Source organism: Dermochelys coriacea, chromosome 1, assembly GCF_009764565.3.
Source record: "Dermochelys coriacea isolate rDerCor1 chromosome 1, rDerCor1.pri.v4, whole genome shotgun sequence".
NCBI lineage: Eukaryota > Metazoa > Chordata > Testudines > Dermochelyidae > Dermochelys > Dermochelys coriacea.
Genome location: NC_050068.2, coordinates 161,476,484 through 161,496,226, shown reverse-complemented (window position 1 = coordinate 161,496,226; position 19,743 = coordinate 161,476,484). Strand labels below are relative to the sequence as shown.

At 40.8% G+C, this 19,743-nt stretch overlaps 1 protein-coding gene across 2 annotated transcripts in view; it reads right to left on the bottom strand.

Annotated features, from left to right (window-relative positions):
• Window positions 1-19,743, bottom strand: part of KCNJ6 (potassium inwardly rectifying channel subfamily J member 6) — a 219,952-nt gene that overhangs the window by 163,300 nt on the left and 36,909 nt on the right. Inside the window, exon 2 of one of the 2 annotated variants that reach the window (XM_043507404.1) lies at window positions 2,209-2,255. The exons of the other annotated variant lie outside the window; for it this stretch is intronic. Within the exon in view, the coding sequence (XP_043363339.1) occupies window positions 2,209-2,233 (25 nt within the window). The 5' untranslated portion in view covers window positions 2,234-2,255. The remainder of the gene's footprint in view (window positions 1-2,208; window positions 2,256-19,743) is intronic. 2 annotated transcript variants of the gene reach the window in all.

Sequence of the window (19,743 nt, the reverse complement as noted above, 5' to 3'; positions counted from 1 at the left end):
AGTTTGAATTTGCCCAAAGAGAGAATTAATCTTGAAATGAACTCCATCAAACTGTATGTGCAGGATCAAATCAAGTGTGATTCATGTTCCATTTAATATAATTTAATAGAACACCCTATTCATGGTAGTGGCTTGGTATCCACTGTGAAACTACCTTTCTGTAATTAGCTGTTATAACAGGGCCCTTCCCTTGCTGGAATAAGAAGAGAGCCTGCAAACACATTTTATGTGAAACAAAGATTAATAATCTGTCACCTGAATGACACAGACTTCTCTAATTATTCTACTGTTCATAAACCATGATGAAAAGGTGAACAAGCGCACCTTGGAATGGAATATGTTGGAGAGCTAAACCTCTTTAAGCACAGACTAATAATAGCTCAATTGAATTAGCCTTTTCAATGTCTTATGCGTATAACACATGCCATAAACGTCCCCCAAAAACTTCCTTAGAATTTCTGAAATTTCATTTTGTAAAGTAAAAATCTGTTTTAAGTTATACAGTCACAGTTTCTGACTATACAATGTGACACATCAGTATTCAAATATCACACGAGAAGTCATACTTTGTACTGTTCATCATAATACTTAGGAACACTTTTTGAGACCCATGATTCACTTAATTGGGTTTTTTGTTGGGGAGATCTACTAGTCCTGTAGAATAGAAATAGATACTTGGGGCCAGTTCTTCAAAGGGCTTCTACTTGTGTACATGCAAATTACTTACACAAGTGATTTTGTGCACACAGAAGATAGCATTTATGCACACACAATCCATCTGTAAAAGGTACACAGCATACTCCTGATTATCTGAATAGCATGGAGTACATGTATTTTGTTCATATAATTGGGAGTTTGGGTAATCAAGAAGGCAGGAGCTATTCTGCCATTCAGCAGCGAGGTGGCCTCCTCCCACAGCTGAGGGCTCAACCTCCTCCTTGCAGTCCTGACCATGCCTCTCTGCGCTGCCTTGCTTGCTCACTCCCATGACAGCAGGGCTGCAGAAGGCTCCCTGTACTGCCATAGGGCCAGTGACACCTGATTCCTGCAGGCACAAGGTGCAGGGAGGAGGCTGTGGTCCTGGTGAGGCAGAGCAGACACATCAGCCTTTGACCATTCTTTTTAATGACCCATTCAGTCCACTCAGGGGAGCATGTTGCCTAGCTACCTAAGTCCCTTAGATCAAACATAATCTTTTTTTCCCCTCACTGGGTAGCCATGCAAGGTATAGAAGGAAACTGAGGCACACATAGGCATAATAAAAATATTACAAAAAAACTTCCACTTCATCATAGCACTTCTTTTAGAACAGTAGTTTCAGATCATTTAACCTGGAAAATTGTAACCTGGATCAACTTTCAAATACAGAAAAATCCTAAGAGAATAGTTTCACTTTTTGTAAAACGGTATCTTAGCATTAGCCAGATAGAGTAAAATATTTTTTTTCTCCCTTTTAAAATTCACCTTATTTAAGCTCTCCTAAACCCATGCATTGAACAAGCTCTCAGGGGAAAAATAGTCAGTTTCCAGGTTCTTCCTTTAATTTCTCTCAGTTCTATTGGGGAAATAACTTTGTCAGCTTATGAACTTGGGTCTTACCCTTCCAGACTCACAAGAAATATAGACAATTCTTCATCAACCAGATCTCAAATTATACAACAAGCCCCAAATGTACAATTAGCGGTTACATATTCAAAACAATGTACATATACCAGAGCCCTAAGAAATCATTGAGAGGACTCTCTCATACCTCTGAGGGCATAATTCATATGGGGCACATTCTGCAGACATGCATCCTGTGCAGTCCCATTGAATTCAGTGGGACTGTGCTGAGTGTAAGAATTTACACTATGGCCCTGATCCAGTATAGTGCTTAAATCATGTGCTTGACTTTAGTAGTCCTATCAACTTTAGAAATAAAAGTAATCCCATTGAAGTCAAACATGTACTTAGCTGGATAAGGACCTAAATCCACAAAGATCCAAATAAATCTACTTTAATACAAGAATAGATGTGAGGAAGGAGAAATTTGTCTTTTCTTCAAGGGGGGTTTAAGAAAGGAATGATTCAAGGCATGGAGGTAGGAGTGAGTAGTGGGCTTGGAAGAGATCTTTGTTCCCAGGGAGTATTTCCTATTTTTTTTGTGCCATTGTATGAAAAAACAAAATGAGTAGGGGGAAAAAAGTTGAACTTCCTATTTGTACTCACTCATCGACTCTGTCAATTTGGCCATCTCTTTCTCTTTTGTGCTTCTCCTAGAGACAAAATAAAAACAAACATATCCATATATATATAATACACTTGACTGGAAGTGGTGCTATGTTGGATATTGTCATTTGAATCACTTCTTTGTATATCTTATTTCCTTAATAATGTTGGAATGATCAGTGATCAAATTTTTTGAACAGGAAAATCCTCCAGATACTTCTACAGTGTTTTGTTGTTCTAATTTTGCTGTTAAATGGGCCCTACCTTAGGGAGCTCTTATTGTGCTTGAATTTTGTTTGTGAAGTACAAGAAGCATGTGTGTGTAGATAGAGGTATTGAACTTCTTCTATCAAAGAGACAGTGGAGGAGGAAATTGCTCTTTCTTTTCCACACTGCACACTACAATGCTTTAAGATATCTCAGTTCTAGTGAACCCCCTCAGGTGACACTTTAGATAAAGAAATGCTAGTGTAGGGATCAGTGAATCTCAGAGAGGTTAGACAGTTTGAGTGAATGTCAAACCATTGAAAATAAACACTGAAAGGAACCAATTAACAAGTCAGTTCATTTATCCCTATGGTACACAGGGATGCATACGCTCCATCTAACCATCCACTTGTTCCCTTGTGCTGTTTGTTTGCATAAAAAATACTGTACAAGCTTAAAAATAAAAAACTTCCTAAAATCTGTTTCCTTGTTCTGTTCACATTGTTTGTTGCATCTGCTGCTGCTAAGCCTCTCATTGCTAAGGCCTGATCCAAAGCCAATTGAATTCAATAGACTCCCACTGACTGACAGTGGGCTGTAATTCGGGCCGCAACACAGCATGGTTTGTTATGCAGACTTGCCCTGGTCAGAGCAGTGAGGGCCTGGTGTGTTCTAGTGGTAGTTTGGGGTTTGGTGGCTCTCTCTGGTGCAAGATGTACGTAGACTCAGGTAGTTAACGAGGAAGGATTAAAATAATCCTGGGGGACGAGGCGTGTCCCAGGTTGGGACTTTGCCCTGATATGTGTCCCCCAAATTCCTTCAAAGCCCACAGCCTCACCCCTGTGTGGGGTAGCAGTAGCTGGGCCTCTCCCATCTGCTAGGAGATGAGGTAGTGTCTGTGATGCCCTTCCTCCCAGGTACTCAGATGACACCTGAGCTAGAAGCTGGGACGCCTCCTTCTTCATTGTCTGAGGCCCATCTCTTGGCTGTGTACAGGAGGTGGGGACCACTTCTACTCTGGTTTCAGAGTAGCAGCCGTGTTAGTCTGTATTCGCAAAAAGAAAAGGAGTACTTGTGGCACCTTAGAGACTAACATTTATTAGAGCATAAGCTTTCGTGAGCTACAGCTCACTTCATCGGATGCATTTGGTGGAAAAAACAGAGGAGAGATTTATATATACACACACACAGAGAACATGAAACAATGGGTTTATCATACACACTGTAAGGAGAGTGATCACTTAAGATAAGCCATCACCAACAGCAGGGGGGGGGAAGGAGGAAAACCTTTCATGGTGACAAGCAGGTAGCCTAATTCAATCTGAAGCAAATACTCACCAGCAACCACACACCACACAACAGAACCACTAACCCAGGAACCTATCCTTGCAACAAAGCCCGTTGCCAACTCTGTCCACATATCTATTCAGGGGATACCATCATAGGGCCTAATCACATCAGCCACGCTATCAGAGGCTCGTTCACCTGCGCATCTACCAATGTGATATATGCCATCATGTGCCAGCAATGCCCCTCTGCCATGTACATTGGCCAAACTGGACAGTCTCTACGTAAAAGAATGAATGGACACAAATCAGACGTCAAGAATTATAACATTCAAAAACCAGTTGGAGAACACTTCAATCTCTCTGGTCACTCGATCACAGACCTAAGAGTGGCTATACTTCAACAAAAAAGCTTCAAAAACAGACTCCAACGAGAGACTGCTGAATTGGAATTAATTTGCAAACTGGATACAATTAACTTAGGCTTGAATAGAGACTGGGAATGGATGAGTCATTACACAAAGTAAAACTATTTCCCCATGGTATTTCTCCCTCCCACCCCACCCCCCACTGTTCCTCTGATATTCTTGTTAACTGCTGGAATTAGCCTACCTGCTTGTCACCATGAAAGGTTTTCCTCCTCCTCCCCCCCCACCGCTGTTGGTGATGGCTTATTTTAAGTGATCACTCTCCTTACAGTGTGTATGATAAACCCATTGTTTCATGTTCTCTGTGTGTGTGTGTATATAAATCTCTCCTCTGTTTTTTCCACCAAATGCATCCGATGAAGTGAGCTGTAGCTCACGAAAGCTTATGCTCTAATAAATTTGTTAGTCTCTAAGGTGCCACAAGTACTCCTTTTCTTTTTACTTCTACTCTGGACTGCCTTACTCCCTCCCTTGTCAGTGGTGGGTGTAGTGGTAAGGACCCCTTTTCCCTTGAGCATCTGTTGTGGGGGCCTAATCCAGAGTAGGAGGCGGTGGTTTGGGAGCCAGCCAACTCTGTCTGCTGGAAGATGGGGCAACAGACATCACTGCATGAATTACCTTGGGTCATGTTTTCATGCTGCTCACAAATATGAGAGCTAACCCTCACATGTATTTTTTTTTTTAAATGAAAGCTGAAATTCTGATATCACATGGCTCTGGGAGCCAAGGCTCTAGGCACCTATAGTCCCCATGTCTTAATCCAGCACTGTCTGCTACTCAGAACAAGTATCTGAAAATTTGTATTTGAACTAATTTGCTTCTATGTTTATCTCAAAACCCAAGAGATTTACTAACAAAAATCCCACAAACCTAACATTTCTTAGCAATAGAAAGAATTAGAATTTGTTACTTTAGCAGAAGGATACTAAATAATGTTGCACTGCTGTATCTGTCACACAATATATTTCGCACTGTTTGACAGAGTTAAGGTCACACTCTGAGTCAGTGAAAGTGAGGTTAATGGCCCAAGCCATACTCATAAGGTAGTAACATGGAGCCAGGTTTTTGCATTGTTGTGAAAAGGAAGAATGAGAGAGAGCACTAATTAGAACTAACACACCAGTGCCAATAATAGAGAGAAATATTCAGAATATTGTAGATTAGTATCTTCTATAATATCCAGCATCAAGGGAAAACACTTATCCCTTTGAAAATCCTGATCAGTATCATGTGTCTGTTTTTTTAAATTATTTAGAATTTGATCTTAAAAACACTTCTGTTACCGAATTTACAGTTGACAGATGAATGAATAGTAAACTGAAGACAAACTTTTGGCTCTGAAGACAAAGGGCTAGATTTATCAGACAGAAACAAGTTATAATATTAACAATTAAGTATTTAGTCTTCAATATTATTGAACAGCCCTGCTAATGATAAGGCCTCATAATGAGGGAGGAGGAGACTAGAATGTCATTCTGCTTGTTAAAATAAAATATCTAGTGTAATAAAGAGGGATAGGGTTAGACAATTTTGTCATTTTTGAACTCTGATAATGACCAAGTATCTGTTTAGGCCAGTGGTTCCCAAACTTGTTCTGCTGCTTGTGCAGGGAAAGCCCCTGGCGGGCCGGGCTGGTTTGTTTACCTATCGGGTCCACAGGTTCAGCTGATTGCGGCTCCCACTGGCTGCGGTTTGCTGCTCCATGCCAATGGGAGCTGTTGGAAGCGGCGCGGGCTGAGGGACGTACTGGCCACCGCTTCCAGCAGCTCCCGTTGGCCTGGAGCGGTGAACCACAGCCAGTGGGAGCCGCAATTGGCTGAACCTGCAGATGTGGCAGGTAAACAAACTGGTCCGGTCCACCAGGGTCTTTCCCCGCACAAATGGCGGAACAAGTATGGGAGCCACTGGTTTAGGAGAACCTAGCACACTGAAATCCTAACAGAATGTCCACTTTCCTACAATAATGACCTGAAACACTGACAGATAAATGCTTACGTGAAGCAGAGACAATTATCAGTGAATCAGAAACAGACTCTTATTGGAGCAAAAAGTTGAATTTCAATTAGCAGTCTTGTCATTGTATTGTACCAAATTTAAAAAGAAATCTGAGCAATTCAAGCTTCTAAAAACATTACCAACCTGGATTGCCTATCACAGAGAGAACCCAAGATGACAACCAAGATTCAGCTTGTTGCAGCAGTTTTAGAATATTTAAATCATTTTTTGTCTATTGGAAACTACTAAATCATCTTATACTCTGGCATCTCTTCTTCAGATGGTAAAGAATCTGCCTTTGGAACTTAGTTAACAATAGAGCTGGTTTGAAAAAAATTTCATTTCTTTTTTGTTACTGTTGAAAATTAAAATTTCTGTGAAGATTTGAAATTTTTCATATACCTCCAAAAGCAGAATTAAATTCTAGTCAGAAATTTCAGCCCATTTTGTTTTAAAAAAAAATTCAGACAAACTGTTGTCAAAATTGCAAATTTTGTGAATTTGCAACTAGCTCTAATGAAAAGGAAGGAATCTAGCACTCACTCCTCTAGCTAGATGAGCTCTGACACACATTTTTTAAAAAAGTAAAAAAAAAAACAAAACTTTTTTTTGACTCTGAACACACAATGGGAGCAAGAAGTTGCTATTTTTACCATTGTCACTTTTCAGAGTAGAACTGAACTTCATGTGGACATTGTTGTATGCAGTGTTGTTGTAGCCATGTCAGTCCCAGAATATTAAAGAGACAAGGTGGGTGAGGTAATATGTTTTATTGGACCAACTTCTGTTGATGAGAGAGACAAGCTTTCAAGCTACACAGAGCTCTTCTTCAGGTCTGGGAAAGTTCTCAGAGTGCCACAGCTAAATATATGATCAAACAAATAGGACAGCATAAGTAGTTACCACATATTCTAAGGGACAGTTCAAGGTGAAGTAGGCCATTAACAGCCCTGCAGTCATAGGATGAAATGGCGGGGGGGGGGGGGAATTAGTGGGTTACAGATGGCTGTAATAAGCCATTAATCAGTGTCTTTATTAAGACCATGATTTTTAGTGTCTAGCAAAGTTATGAATTTAAGCTCCCAGGCTCCCTTAGGTAAGAGATGGTACAGAGCTGCCACCCCAGATAGAACACCAGGGAGATTAACTCTCACTCAGTCTCTCCAGATACAGGGAGGTGTGTTGTTTTGCACTAGTATGAGGCTGGTACAGAATGATCCCTCTGGTATGTTGGCTTTATGGGCTGATGCACAGGGCGTATTGGGGCCCTGGCCCCACCTCTTGTATGATCCTGGGGCAACAAGAGCAAGCAGTCCTTGTGCTCCTCTGAGGGCAAGTCTACACTACAGCACTACATCGGTGCAGCTGCACCACTGTAGCACGTCTGGTAAAGACACACTATGTTGGTGGGAGATTGTTCTCCCGTCAGCATAACAACTCCCCCTTGATGAGGAAGTTATGTGTCTCCTGCCAACATAGCACTGGTGTAGGCAGCACGAAACTTGTCACTTGGGGTGGGGGAGGGACTTTTTCACACTCCTGGGCAATGTAAGTTATATTGACTTAGGCGGTAGTGTAGACCTGCTCTAAGTGTTTGGGCTGCTGCTATGTCCTGCTCTTGAACAAATGTGTGGTATGGATAAGGGGCTTCCTGCATGCCCATGTGCATCTCAGCAAGGAAAGCACAATATGAGTGCAAAGTGCAGGAGGCAGATTATACCTTTTGTGGTGTTAGTAAACTGGTGTATGAAAAATATATTGCTACATAAAGCACATTAGCTTGGGGACTCAAAAAATAACTGCTTTAACCTTCCTCCCCACCCACCAATATTAGTACTTTCAGATGGCCTCTTTCATTCAAACCCAGGATCACTGTGTAGGACAGGAGCTGGTAACAAGGTTCCTGCAGTTTGATCAGCTGATCAAAGCACACTCCTCAATTGAAGTGGGCTAGTTAATAGCAGCCATCATTTCACTCAAGGGATTGTGGATTCTCTTTGCCTCCAGAGAATCTGTATTTCTTGTCTTTCTCTGAGCTACACGTTCAGCCGTGGTTCTTTTTGATGGGTTTGTTGGAGTCTGCAATACACTTGAAACACCATTGTTGTTCCCTGTTGTTAACCCGTTCCAGTGTACATTGAGAAACCCAGGGATACATGCTTTCTATACGCTGTTTTAAGGCAAACATAGAACAGCCTGATATTGCATTGTCAGACTGCGGCACTGCACTGCTTGTTGTGATTTTAGCCTAGATTAGTGTCACACACAGTACTGAGACAGTAGCAGCTGCATTATTATGCCCTCTTGGCTAGTATAACATGTTTGGCTTCATATCATGCACTGTGTTCTAAAGAAAAATGGTGACCCTTGTGTAAAAAGATGTCTGGTTGCCTGCTCCTGAGTTCTTGGCATTCTGTCACAGTATGTATATCAGGACGGTCTGGAAAGGTAGCAGAGACTTGAAATTCCTTAGGTCCTAGTGTTGCACATCACAATATGTGAATCACACATGAGTGGAAGGGGAAAATCACCTGTAACCCAAATGAAACCCAAGAGTAATCAAAATGTGGAATATCCAAGCCATTTGAGTTGCAATGAATAAGCACTGGATAAGACATACTCTTTTTGCAATTCTTCTGTGAATCTTATGGAAGGATAGTAAAATCTATTGTAATGTTTTCCTCAACTATAGTCAGTGATGAGCTGCCAAAATCTTAACAACGGGTTCTCTCCTCACCCCACGAGGGGGTCGTTGCCCACCCCCCTCCCCTGTCCCTTGACTGCCCCCAGAACCGAGCAGGAGGGTCTCGTGGGCCACTGTAGTGAGTGCCCAGCCCACCCCTAAGAGCTAGAGGGACCTGCCGGGGCGTGAGGTGGGGAGTCCCAGTGATGCTTACCTGGGGCAGCTCCCAGGAAGCATCCGGCAGTCCCTCTGGCTCCTAGGGGCGAGGGAGCATAGCTAGGGGGGAGCAGGGGGAGCGACCACTCCCCCACTGATCACATCAAAAGTGGCGCCTTAGGTGCCAACTCCCTGGGTGCTCCACTACAAAAGGTTTTTTCCCAACCCCGCTCTCCTGCTGGTAATAGCTCACCTTAAGTGATCACTCTGGTTACAGTGTGTATGGTAACACCCATTGTTTCATGTTGTCTACATATATAAATCTCCCCACTGTATTTTCCACTGAATGCATCCGATGAAGTGAGCTGTAGCTTACGAAAGCTTATGCTCAAATAAATTTGTTAATCTCTAAGGTGCCACAAGTCCTCCTTTTCTTTTTACTGACTATACTATTTCCTTTGACTTGGATTAAGCTATTTAGATCATTGTCCTTTAGTTTGGTTTGATAACAAGGTGATGACAAGAGTGACTGTACTATATATGCAGATGTGCACTAATAAACTGGAGAAAGTTTAGCACATCTCTAGTTAAAACCTCTTATTAGTATTTCCTTACCTTATTATTGGCCATACATTTCAAACTATGGATCAGAACACAAATATATGGTTTTTATTATACTATCTTTTTGTGGAGTTTTGTCATTTTCAAAAGAAATTCAATGACAAATCCCTAGTAATTTCATTGAGAGATCCTCTTTTTAGTAATAGCTAATTAACCACTAAATGCAACTTTTACCTCAATGAGCTTGTAGGATGGTGCAATCTATCTTGGGATATCTTAAATTACTTTTCAAAACTGCACAGAAATGGTGTTCTGTTTGATACACTATTAAAAGAGAATAATAGAATTTCATTTTATATAGCGCCTTTCATACTCAAGACATCCCCAAATGCTTTACAGAAATGAATTAGACACTTGTTGTTCAATGATGGTGTGTAGGCAAATGCAGCAGTCATTATGTGTTATTTGCTCAGCAATAGCCTGCACACAGCCTTAGAAAGTAGAGCCTAATTTAGGCAAAATCCTCTCTGACTAGGGTGTTGGAGTTACTCTTTTTTCAAAAAAGTGCCACAGGATCTTTTATTTTCACCTGGGCACATACCAGACACAGAAGAAAAGACCACGTTTAACATCTCTAGTACTGTGCTGTATTAGCACTTTCCCCGTCATTCACATTGGTCCATGAGATATGCATTTGAAAACCTCAATTTTTCCTAGCCACAAAAATCAAGCTCTCACTTTGGGCAAGTTTTTCAGCCCCATTAGAGCCAAGGTACATAGCATGGAGAATAGTATGTGAAATCTGCTGTAGAAAAAACTGAATTGATTAGCTGCATAATATAAGTGTTAACATCTTAGGAGCATTTGAATAATTTTTCCACACACTGGTGGTGGTGTGGGATAGGTTTGGGGGTAGGAATGCTTTCAAAGAGCAGGAATAACAGGTAAATGTTGTTGACCCTAGTTATGCTTAGGATGTAAGCATACTTTTCATTAGTCTCCCTGAATCTGCCAGAATAAGAATAAATGCCTAAGATATGTATTTATGAGCAAGAGAGAGTACAGTGTACTTGTATTCACGAGAAAGAAAGTCATGTTTGGCATTTTAAGTAAGGATTGAGCTACAGTAAATCACAATTTATCATTTTTGATCAAATAACCTTAATATTTTCTCATATCTTTACATTAAAAAAATTCCACTGAGAACATGAATCTGAAAAATATTTTTAAGAAGCCACCTTTGGCAGTGAGTCTCAGCACTGCTGATTTCAAAAATCTACTTAATTTATTGTGCTAATGCTGCCAAAATACACAGGTTATTTTATGAACATTTTCTCTTTTACCTTTTTATGCAGTCAAGTACTTGCAGCTTCTGCTGTCAGCTGTAGAAGAGCTATTTAAATAACATTTGAAGGCACTGGTAAGGAAATAATGGAAGGCACTGGTAAGGAAATAATGGGAACATTTACGGTTTGTGGAATAATGGTGAAATATCGGTGGGGGGGATGGAGCAAAAGTAAAGGGTAAAAAAAGTGGTGATATTGTCACGTAATTAAAGGCAGATTTAGCTTCTTAGTATTTTTGCTATGAAAGACAAAATACACATCTGATTTTCATCTGTCATTACAAAAGTCCTACAGCACACCTGGAGGTTTAACTGGAAGCCCTCAAGCCCTTGTAAAATATCTCTCTACCAACACAGTTGTGCTAGCTAAAACCACAGAGCGTTTATTTATTTTGCTTAGCCAATGTGGCATGTGTATGTCCTTCTGTCCCTTGAGACATTAGACTTTTTTGTTTAGATCCACTTTAGCCTCCTAAGTTCAAATTTTAGATCCTCATAACCCCTGCTCAGTTGCTGCCTAACCCTGTTGGCACCTAAATTTCTATTGATAAAGTCCCCATAGGACCTAAACTTCTCTGAGCGTGTGCAGAGCTGCTAAAATTCATGTGTCCGGTGCCTAGCTCATACCTAAACTTCAACCAGATTCACCCACTAGGCATTTTCCCTTCCTATCTTGCCAGTGAGGTCTGAGCTCTGAGGCCACTTATATATTTGTTGAGTTAGACAGAAAGTAAGAATGACTTGGTAGCCCAGTGGTTAGGGCAATCTCCTGGGATGTGGGTAAGTCATAATCATGCTCCTCCTCCAATGAATATTTAAATATTTAACGCAAAGTGGAACAGTTCAACCCACCCCAGAGTACCCCATAGCTTCATGGTTAGACCAGGTAGGAAACCCAGGTTCAAGTTTCTGTTCCTCTCGGCCAGAATCCCATGAGTTCTACCCAGTAGGGAATCAGGAGGGCGGCTCCTCCTCCTCGTTTGTTTATGAGAAAGGACTGGGTGGGCGTAGTGCCTAATTGCAGCACAGTTCATGGCTGCTGTGAATCCCAAGTGAGGACAAGCGCCTCCCTCCAGCCTCAATTTAGGCACCTAAGTTGCTTTGAGAGGTGGGACCTAGGCCCAACCCCCATCCTTAGCATTTCCTATTGGGTAATTTAAGTGGCTCCATGCTCAGCATGCTGACTTCTGTAGATCTCATTCTTTAGGTGCATAACTCTCCTTATGCATTGTATAGGGAGCCTGGACAACTAATTCAGCGCTGTGGATCCCACCGCAGTGAGGCTCAGTGTTGCAATGAACTAAGTCCCCATAGTGTATCTAGTCCTTTAGAGGACCAGGAGGAATTCCACGTAATTAAAAGTCGCCAATTGATACCAAGTCCCCAGCATGGAAACTGTGAAAGAAATCTTTTGAGGTCATTCCCTTGAAGCAGCTAGGAGAAATGTAAGGGACACACCCATAGATGGCAGCTCAGCCCACCCTGTAAGAAAATCAAGCTTGCCCACAAAAATCTCCAGCCACCCAAGGAAGACAGATGCTCCTAGTAGGGTATTCAATACTCATAATAATAATAATGAAAACTTCTGCAAAGGAGAGGCAGACAGCAGGATGGACAGTGCGTTGTCTTCCCGGAGCCAAGACATGAGACATCTCTCTAAGACTGGAAAAGCTTCTGAAGTTTACAGACCAGGCTCCATTGCTGATGATTCATATCCTGCAACAGTGTCATTAGTGCCAATATCTCACAGATAACAGATGACTCAGGGAACTCAGAAGGGTGCTGAAAAAGAAGAATGTCCAAGTGACCTTCTCTGAGATCCTTCCTGTCCCATGAGAGAAGGAAGATAGAATGCACAGAAGATTCTGGAACTGAAGTGCTGACTATGCAAGTGTTGCAGATTGGAAGGTTTGGGTTTTGTGGAACATTGGTCCACCTTCTGTGGCGGGGAGGAGGCTGTATAGTTTGGATGGCCTTCACTTCAATAGAAAGGGAACCAATCACCTTGGGACAGGCTGGCTAGAGTAGTCAAGAGGGTGTTAAAGTAATAGCAAAAAGGGAAGATGAAAAGAGGGAAGAAATGAATACTCATTTAGCACAAAATCAAGATATTGAGGAAAAATTTTTATCAAGGAACCAAAAGATATGAAGAGAAGAAATTCTTTAATTGACTATACGCCAATGCTTGGAGCCTGGGTAACAAACAAGAGGACTGGAATTGTTCATTTTATGAACAGAAATTTATTCTAGTTGGTATTACTGAAACCTGGTGGGATGATTCATGTGATTGGAATATGAAAATTGATTATTATAACTCATTTAGGAAGGATCGAATGGGCAAAAGAGGAAAGAGTGGCATTCAATGTCAAAAGTGGCATTACCTGTTTCAAAGACACTGTTTTTGTCTGAGTTATCAATCTTGAATGCTTGTGGAAAAATGTCCTAACAGTAAAGCACAAGATATGGGATTAGCTGGTGTCTGCTACAGGCTACCAAATCACAGTAGGGAACAGCATGACCAGTAATTTATGCACCTATCTCTAATATGCAGGAATAAAAGCTGATTGATCACGAGAGACTTCAATTTGAGTGACACATACTAGAGGTCTCATGCTGCCAGTACTAAAACATACTTGAATTTTCTAAATATTATAGATGACACTTTCCTAGCTCAATAAGTGTTGCATCTAATGTGGAGGAATTCTATACTAGACCTCATCTTCACCGATAAAGAGAAAGTGATCACAGAACTAAAAGTTAATAGTAGCTTAGGTACAAGTGATCATGACTTTATTGTGTTTGCATATTATAAATATGATAAAGTCCAGACCAGTAATATGTATAGTTGGCACTTTTAAAAGGGCCAATTGCACAAAGATGAAAACAATTATGAGACAGATCAGCTTGGAGGAAGAATTTAATCAGAAAAAATAGGAATAATATTTGGGAATTTTTGAAGATCACTGTACTCGATGCCCCAAAAGCCACAATCTCACAGCTGAGGAAGAAAGCCGTATTGAGTACCCAAAACAACCCAAACCTGGTTTGGGGGGAAGTGAAGGCAGCTATTCTATATAAAACAAATGGAAGAAAGGGAAATTTCACAATAATGAATATAAATCAGAAGCTAGGAACTGTGGAAAATTGAAAAGGAAAGCAAAGGGACATAAGGAGAAATTTATGGACAGCTGAGTTAAGGACAATAAGAATGACGATAAGTATATTGGGAAGAAAAAGAATCCTAACAATGGTATTTGTCCATTAATAGATGGAAATAGGAGAATTACAATAATATTTCAGACTAGTAATGAGGCATACATTTTTAACTGTGAGAGTAATTAATCATTGGAACACTTTACCAAGGTTCATGGTAGATTCTCCATCACTGACCATTTTTAAATCAAGATCAGATGTTTTTCTAAAAGATGTGCTCTAGGAAATATTTTCGGGAAGTTCTGTGGCCTGTGTTATACATGAGATCAGACGAGATGATCACAATGGTCCCTTCTGGCCTTGGAATCTATAAAAAGGTAGTAATGAAAGTGTGACGCTACAGCCCATATTCTTTGTAGAGATATGCTTATGATATAAATATGGCATAATTAAGATATGGTTTATGCAAGATGGGTCATGTGAGATATCATTGGAAAGGTTATGATTTACTGAATGTGATTATCCAATTTGTATGCATATATCATTTCTGTATCTGCAGTTAGGAATATTGACTATATAACAATTTCAACCATGTTTTCACCTGGGGAACACCCACCAGACCATAGGCAATCAACCTGGAATGGGCCATTAGGGAGAACAATAGGATTTTGAATATACTAATCTCCCTGCTTCCTGAGAAGTTTCCTGGGATGCTGCTTTTACACTGCAGGGTCAGGTGATCATGTCACCTGGCACTGGATACCATCTTGGATTTCTAGTGTTTTTCCATTAAGAGGGGGTGGGGGCCAAACTCGGAAACAAAGGATTCCCGCCATATGCAAATCCTATTTAAGGCTGGGCAGAGAGTTAATCTTGCCTCTTCTCCACTTCCTCCTCGCCCAAGAAGGAAGACTGCTAAAAAAACACCTGAAGAACAAAGGAACTAAGCTTGGGAGGTGGGCAGGGGCTGAGCCCAGGCAAGAAAGGTCTGGCCTGCAAGGAATACCTGGAAATTTAAGCTGCAAGCAGTGTAGTTTACCTTTAAGAAACTCTGCCACCTGCATAAAACTACATTTTGGGTGAGAATTTGCTACTATTAACCAGTTAATTTAGTGTATTAAGTTTAGGTTGCGTATTTTGTTTTATTTGCTCAGTAATCTATTTTGATCTGTTTGCTGTCCCTTATAATCACTTAAAATATACCTTTTGTAGTTAATAAACTTGTTTTTTGTTTGTTCTATAACCAGTTTGTGTAATTCATAACGGGGGCCAAGAAACTATGCATATCTTCCTCCACACTGAAGGAGGGAGCAAACTTCATGAGCTTATGTTGTGATAGATCTCTGTACAATGCAAGACAATATAATTTTGGGTTTGCACTCCAAAGGAGGTGTGCACCTGACTGCTGGGCAATTGCCTAGCTGAAAGCCTTCCCAAGTAGTGCTGCTTTCAATATGTGTGTCATTCTGCAACTGGGTGTGTGCCTGCGGTGCGTGTGTGTGTGTGTACAGCAGGACAGGATGAGGGAGCCCAAGTTGGTGGAACCTCAGTACATCAGGGGGCACCCCGGAGTGGGGGGTAAGCCATGTCAGAGAGTCATTGCAATGGGGATTTAAGGCAGTTGGGCACCAACGTAAAATAGCCTAATAATGAAGTCTACAGAGTTAATGTTGCAGGAGAGCCCTATAAGGAAAGTGGAGTATAGTTATGTAGATACCATTTTGTAAATTATATCATACAATGCACACTTCAGATGAAGTGGCTAAAGCTGCGTATCCATCAGTAAAGCTGTGTGATGATTTTAACTCAACAGTTTTTGGGTTTCAGAATTAGCTGTGAATTTGGAACGCTCTGAGATTTGCATGTGAACCTCTAAAAGAGAATTCACCAGGGACATTCCCTTTCCCTGTATTTCTACAGGTCCACTGGGAGTTCTAGAAAAAGTTCCAGTCTAGGCAATTACATTCTGCAAAGCCAAATTCCACCTTTGGTTTAGAATAGGGTAGGGAATTTCTCACTTTCTCTCCTAAACTGCTGTTATAAATGCCGCTGAAGATAGAGGTACAATACAAAGGGACCCACAGAAATTAGAAACAGGGAAGAAAGTAACAAAATGAGCTTCCATATGGAAAACTGTAAGCTAATTTATCTGGGGGGAAGTAATCTGAAGCACATGTACTCAATGGAAGGAGAACCTGGAAAGCTGTAATACTGGAAGAAACTTCAGGGTGATAGTAAGGCACTAAATTAGATGAGAGTTTGCAAGGCGATATGGCAGCAAAAAAGGTCAAAGTAATTATGGGCTGTCAATGCCGAAATATCAGATTATGCAGCAGGGACATAACGTTCCCCCTTTAGATGACTCTTCTGCAACTGCACTTGCAATATTGCATTCAATTTTGGGGCATCAGATTTCCAGAAAGAGAGTGAAAAATTGGAGGAAATTCACAGCATAGCAACAATAAAGAGTAGAGGACTGGACGGATTGAATTGAGAAGATTGGCAGGGCTAAATATGCATAGCTTCCCTGAGTTATGATCAAGGATGGACACAGTAACCATCTACAGATACTTGAATGTTGTAGGTACCAGGGTGAGAGAGGAATTGTTGAGTATGTTTAGTACCTAGGATACTACGAGGGGAAAATTAAGACAGGAAAACTTGGTGCTGAAAATCAGGAAGAACTTCCTGACAATGAGATGAACTAGACTGTAGAATAGCATGTGAAGAAAAGTGGCGGACGCCCTATTGCTTGCAATTTTAAAAGTTAGCTTGGACAAAACACTAGAAATAGTCTCTCTCGGGGAATAATCCTGTATCTCGGGGAACATTCCTCAGGCGATGAGCTAATGAACCTTTTCCATCTATATCTTCTGATTCCATGTGGAGTTGCTGTGTAGTATTAGGGCATAATCCAAAACTCATTCTAGTCAGTGTTCTCACTGGTTTCAGAGTAGCAGCCATGTTAGTCTGTATTCGCAAAAAGAAAAGGAGTACTTGTGGCACCTTAGAGACTAACAAATTTATTAGAGCATAAGCTTTCGTGAGCTACAGCTCACTTCATTGGATGCATTTGGTGGAAAAAACAGAGGGGAGATTGATATACGCACACACAGAGAACATGAAACAATGGGTTTATCATACGCACTATAAGGAGAGTGATCACTTAAGATAAGCCAACACCAGCAGCAGGGGGGGGGGAGGAGGAAAACCTTTCATGGTGACAAGCAAGGTAGGCTATTTCCAGCAGTTAACACAGAACAGAACAGAAGTTCTCACTGACTTCAATTGGATCAAGCCATTAAGAAACTTTCATCCCGTGCTGAGGTGACTATATTTCTGTGGTGATCCCCATAAATACTTTGTATAAAGACTGAAGTGCTTGGGGTGACAGATGCTATCTAAATGTAAAAGTCTGATTAATTTAATTTAAAAAATAAATAAGAACAAGACCTACACTATTATAATATGGGTCTTATAAATCCTTACCCTAATTTTAATTGATGGTGATCCAAATTTTTGTTTTATCATGAAGTCATCTGTATAGAGGGAGTTTCCAAACTGATTGATAGTCCTATTTTATTAGGTCACACAATTAGTTTAGCCAATCACAATCCAGGATTTTTATATCCCTTCTATAATATACATCTAAAATATATTCACAGACTGGGAATTTGAAATGGAAAATTAAGATAACACATTTGAATTAATCTGGAAAACCTCTTGTTAATTATCTCAAAGAATAAGGGCCAAATAAAATATGTTTTATTAATCACTTGTGTAGCCAAATTAACAGATCAAGCATTCCAGATCCCAAATCATGTCATACCCAGAGCTGACAGTTAACAGTGAGAATCTGACAGGGCCTAAATGATGAGCATGTTACAAGAGGAACCAACTTTCCCTTTTGTCCTCTGATTATATGTATTTAAGCATAACTACTTTATTTTAATGGGAAAAGGTAATCTCCCTTGTTCTGTGTTCTTCAGTTTTAGTCTTGTAATGCCAATGTAGCTCAGATAATCACAGATTTTAGCAGCCATGTATGTTTTAAGTATTACAAACATGTTATTTTAAAAATGGATGTATGTGAAAACAAATAAGGCATAGGATTTGTGACAGGCAGCATGGAAACTCTGACGATGAAAATATTTCTCTAAATATTGTCATTTACTCCCCGAGCCAAAATTTAAATTCCAGTTCTTGATTTTGGTTGTTGGGCCTGATTTATCACTGTATCGCTCCAGTTTTACCCAGTTGTGTCTCAGTAGAGTTACACCAGTGTCAAATTAGAGTAATGCCGAGGTAAATCAGGCTGTTTGATTTTAAAAATCCAGATTTTGGTTAAGTTTTTATGTCTTCCGCATGGAGTTAGCATACCTGTAGCATTGCTGTACCCACTGAGGTACAAAACATCTTTGTAAAAATATTTTGATTCTTTCTTCAGTCCACATGCTCACAATAACGTCCTCCTTAACAACAATTGCTGTTTCTTAGTTGCTTTAGTATCTCCACGCAGGAAAGAAAGACTTTTTTATCAAACAAAAGTTATGTTTTTTGTTTGTATTTATTGAAGACTAATACCCAAGCCTGACATTATCCACCTTCTAATAATTTCAGTGTGAAACAAGTCTGCTCAAAATTAAATAATCAATTTGGACTTTTATGTGCCACAATATACAGCTTTTCAGAGCTAAAGCATAAGCTGATAGGAGCAGCTACAGAAACAGCTAGAGTAGGGATTGGTGCAATTTGGGGGAGGGGGTAAAAAGGAGCCCAGTCAGCACCACCCCTCTTGATCCAGTACTCTTCAGAGAAGACTTCCCACGCCCCCCGCTCTCCCTCCCGCCATTATTCTGTGGGGAGCTAGGATTCAGGTGGTGCCTCTCCCTGTCCCCCCACATGTGGCCTTGGGGAAAAACTGCAGAGAGGAAGGAGCCAGAGACTCCAGCCAGGAGCCAAAGCTGGGACCTTTGGACATTGAGAACTTTCTGCAATTTAGACTGGATGTTCTCTGCCCAGTGCTGATTGGCTGTTTGCTCCAAACTGCACCCCCACCTCTTCATCTCAGTTTAACTCCATACCTGCCCTTTCTACCCTCTTCTCCCCTGCTCTGTTCCCTTCACCCTCCCTCTCTTCCCCCACCCTGTGTCAGTCTTGTCTATTTAGATTTTAAGCTCTTTGGGACAGGGACTATCTACGTCTAAGTCTGTACAGGGCCTAGCACAATGGTGGATCCTTAGGCACAACCATAATAATCACGTTTAATAATATGTACAGAACATGCAGATGTAAAGCCCAAAGCTGTGCAAAACGTTATTAGCAAACCTCCAAAGCAGGTGAATCTCAACTGGCTTTGGTTTTATCATCATGATATTGTAGCTAAGTTAACAAAGGTTTTTTGAGCCTGCCACTAAACCTGTGTTTAGTGTTGGAGAGGGAATTTTGGCTTCAGATTAAAACTGGAGACCACTAGGATTCAGTAGTTTCAATCTACAGTAAGGCAAAAGGCAGTTTTCTTTGGATTTTGGATGTGTTAGAACTGGAGTGTCAAAGAGAAACTGAGTGGGGTGCAAACCACAACAAAAGATGTACACGATGCCCCTGCAAAGAATGTACCAAGTTTTGTGCTTCCCTGAGACAGTTCACGTGGCTATACTTCATAAACATAGCCAAAGCTACTTCCAACATATTGTGGAGCCACCAGTTTTATCATGTTGA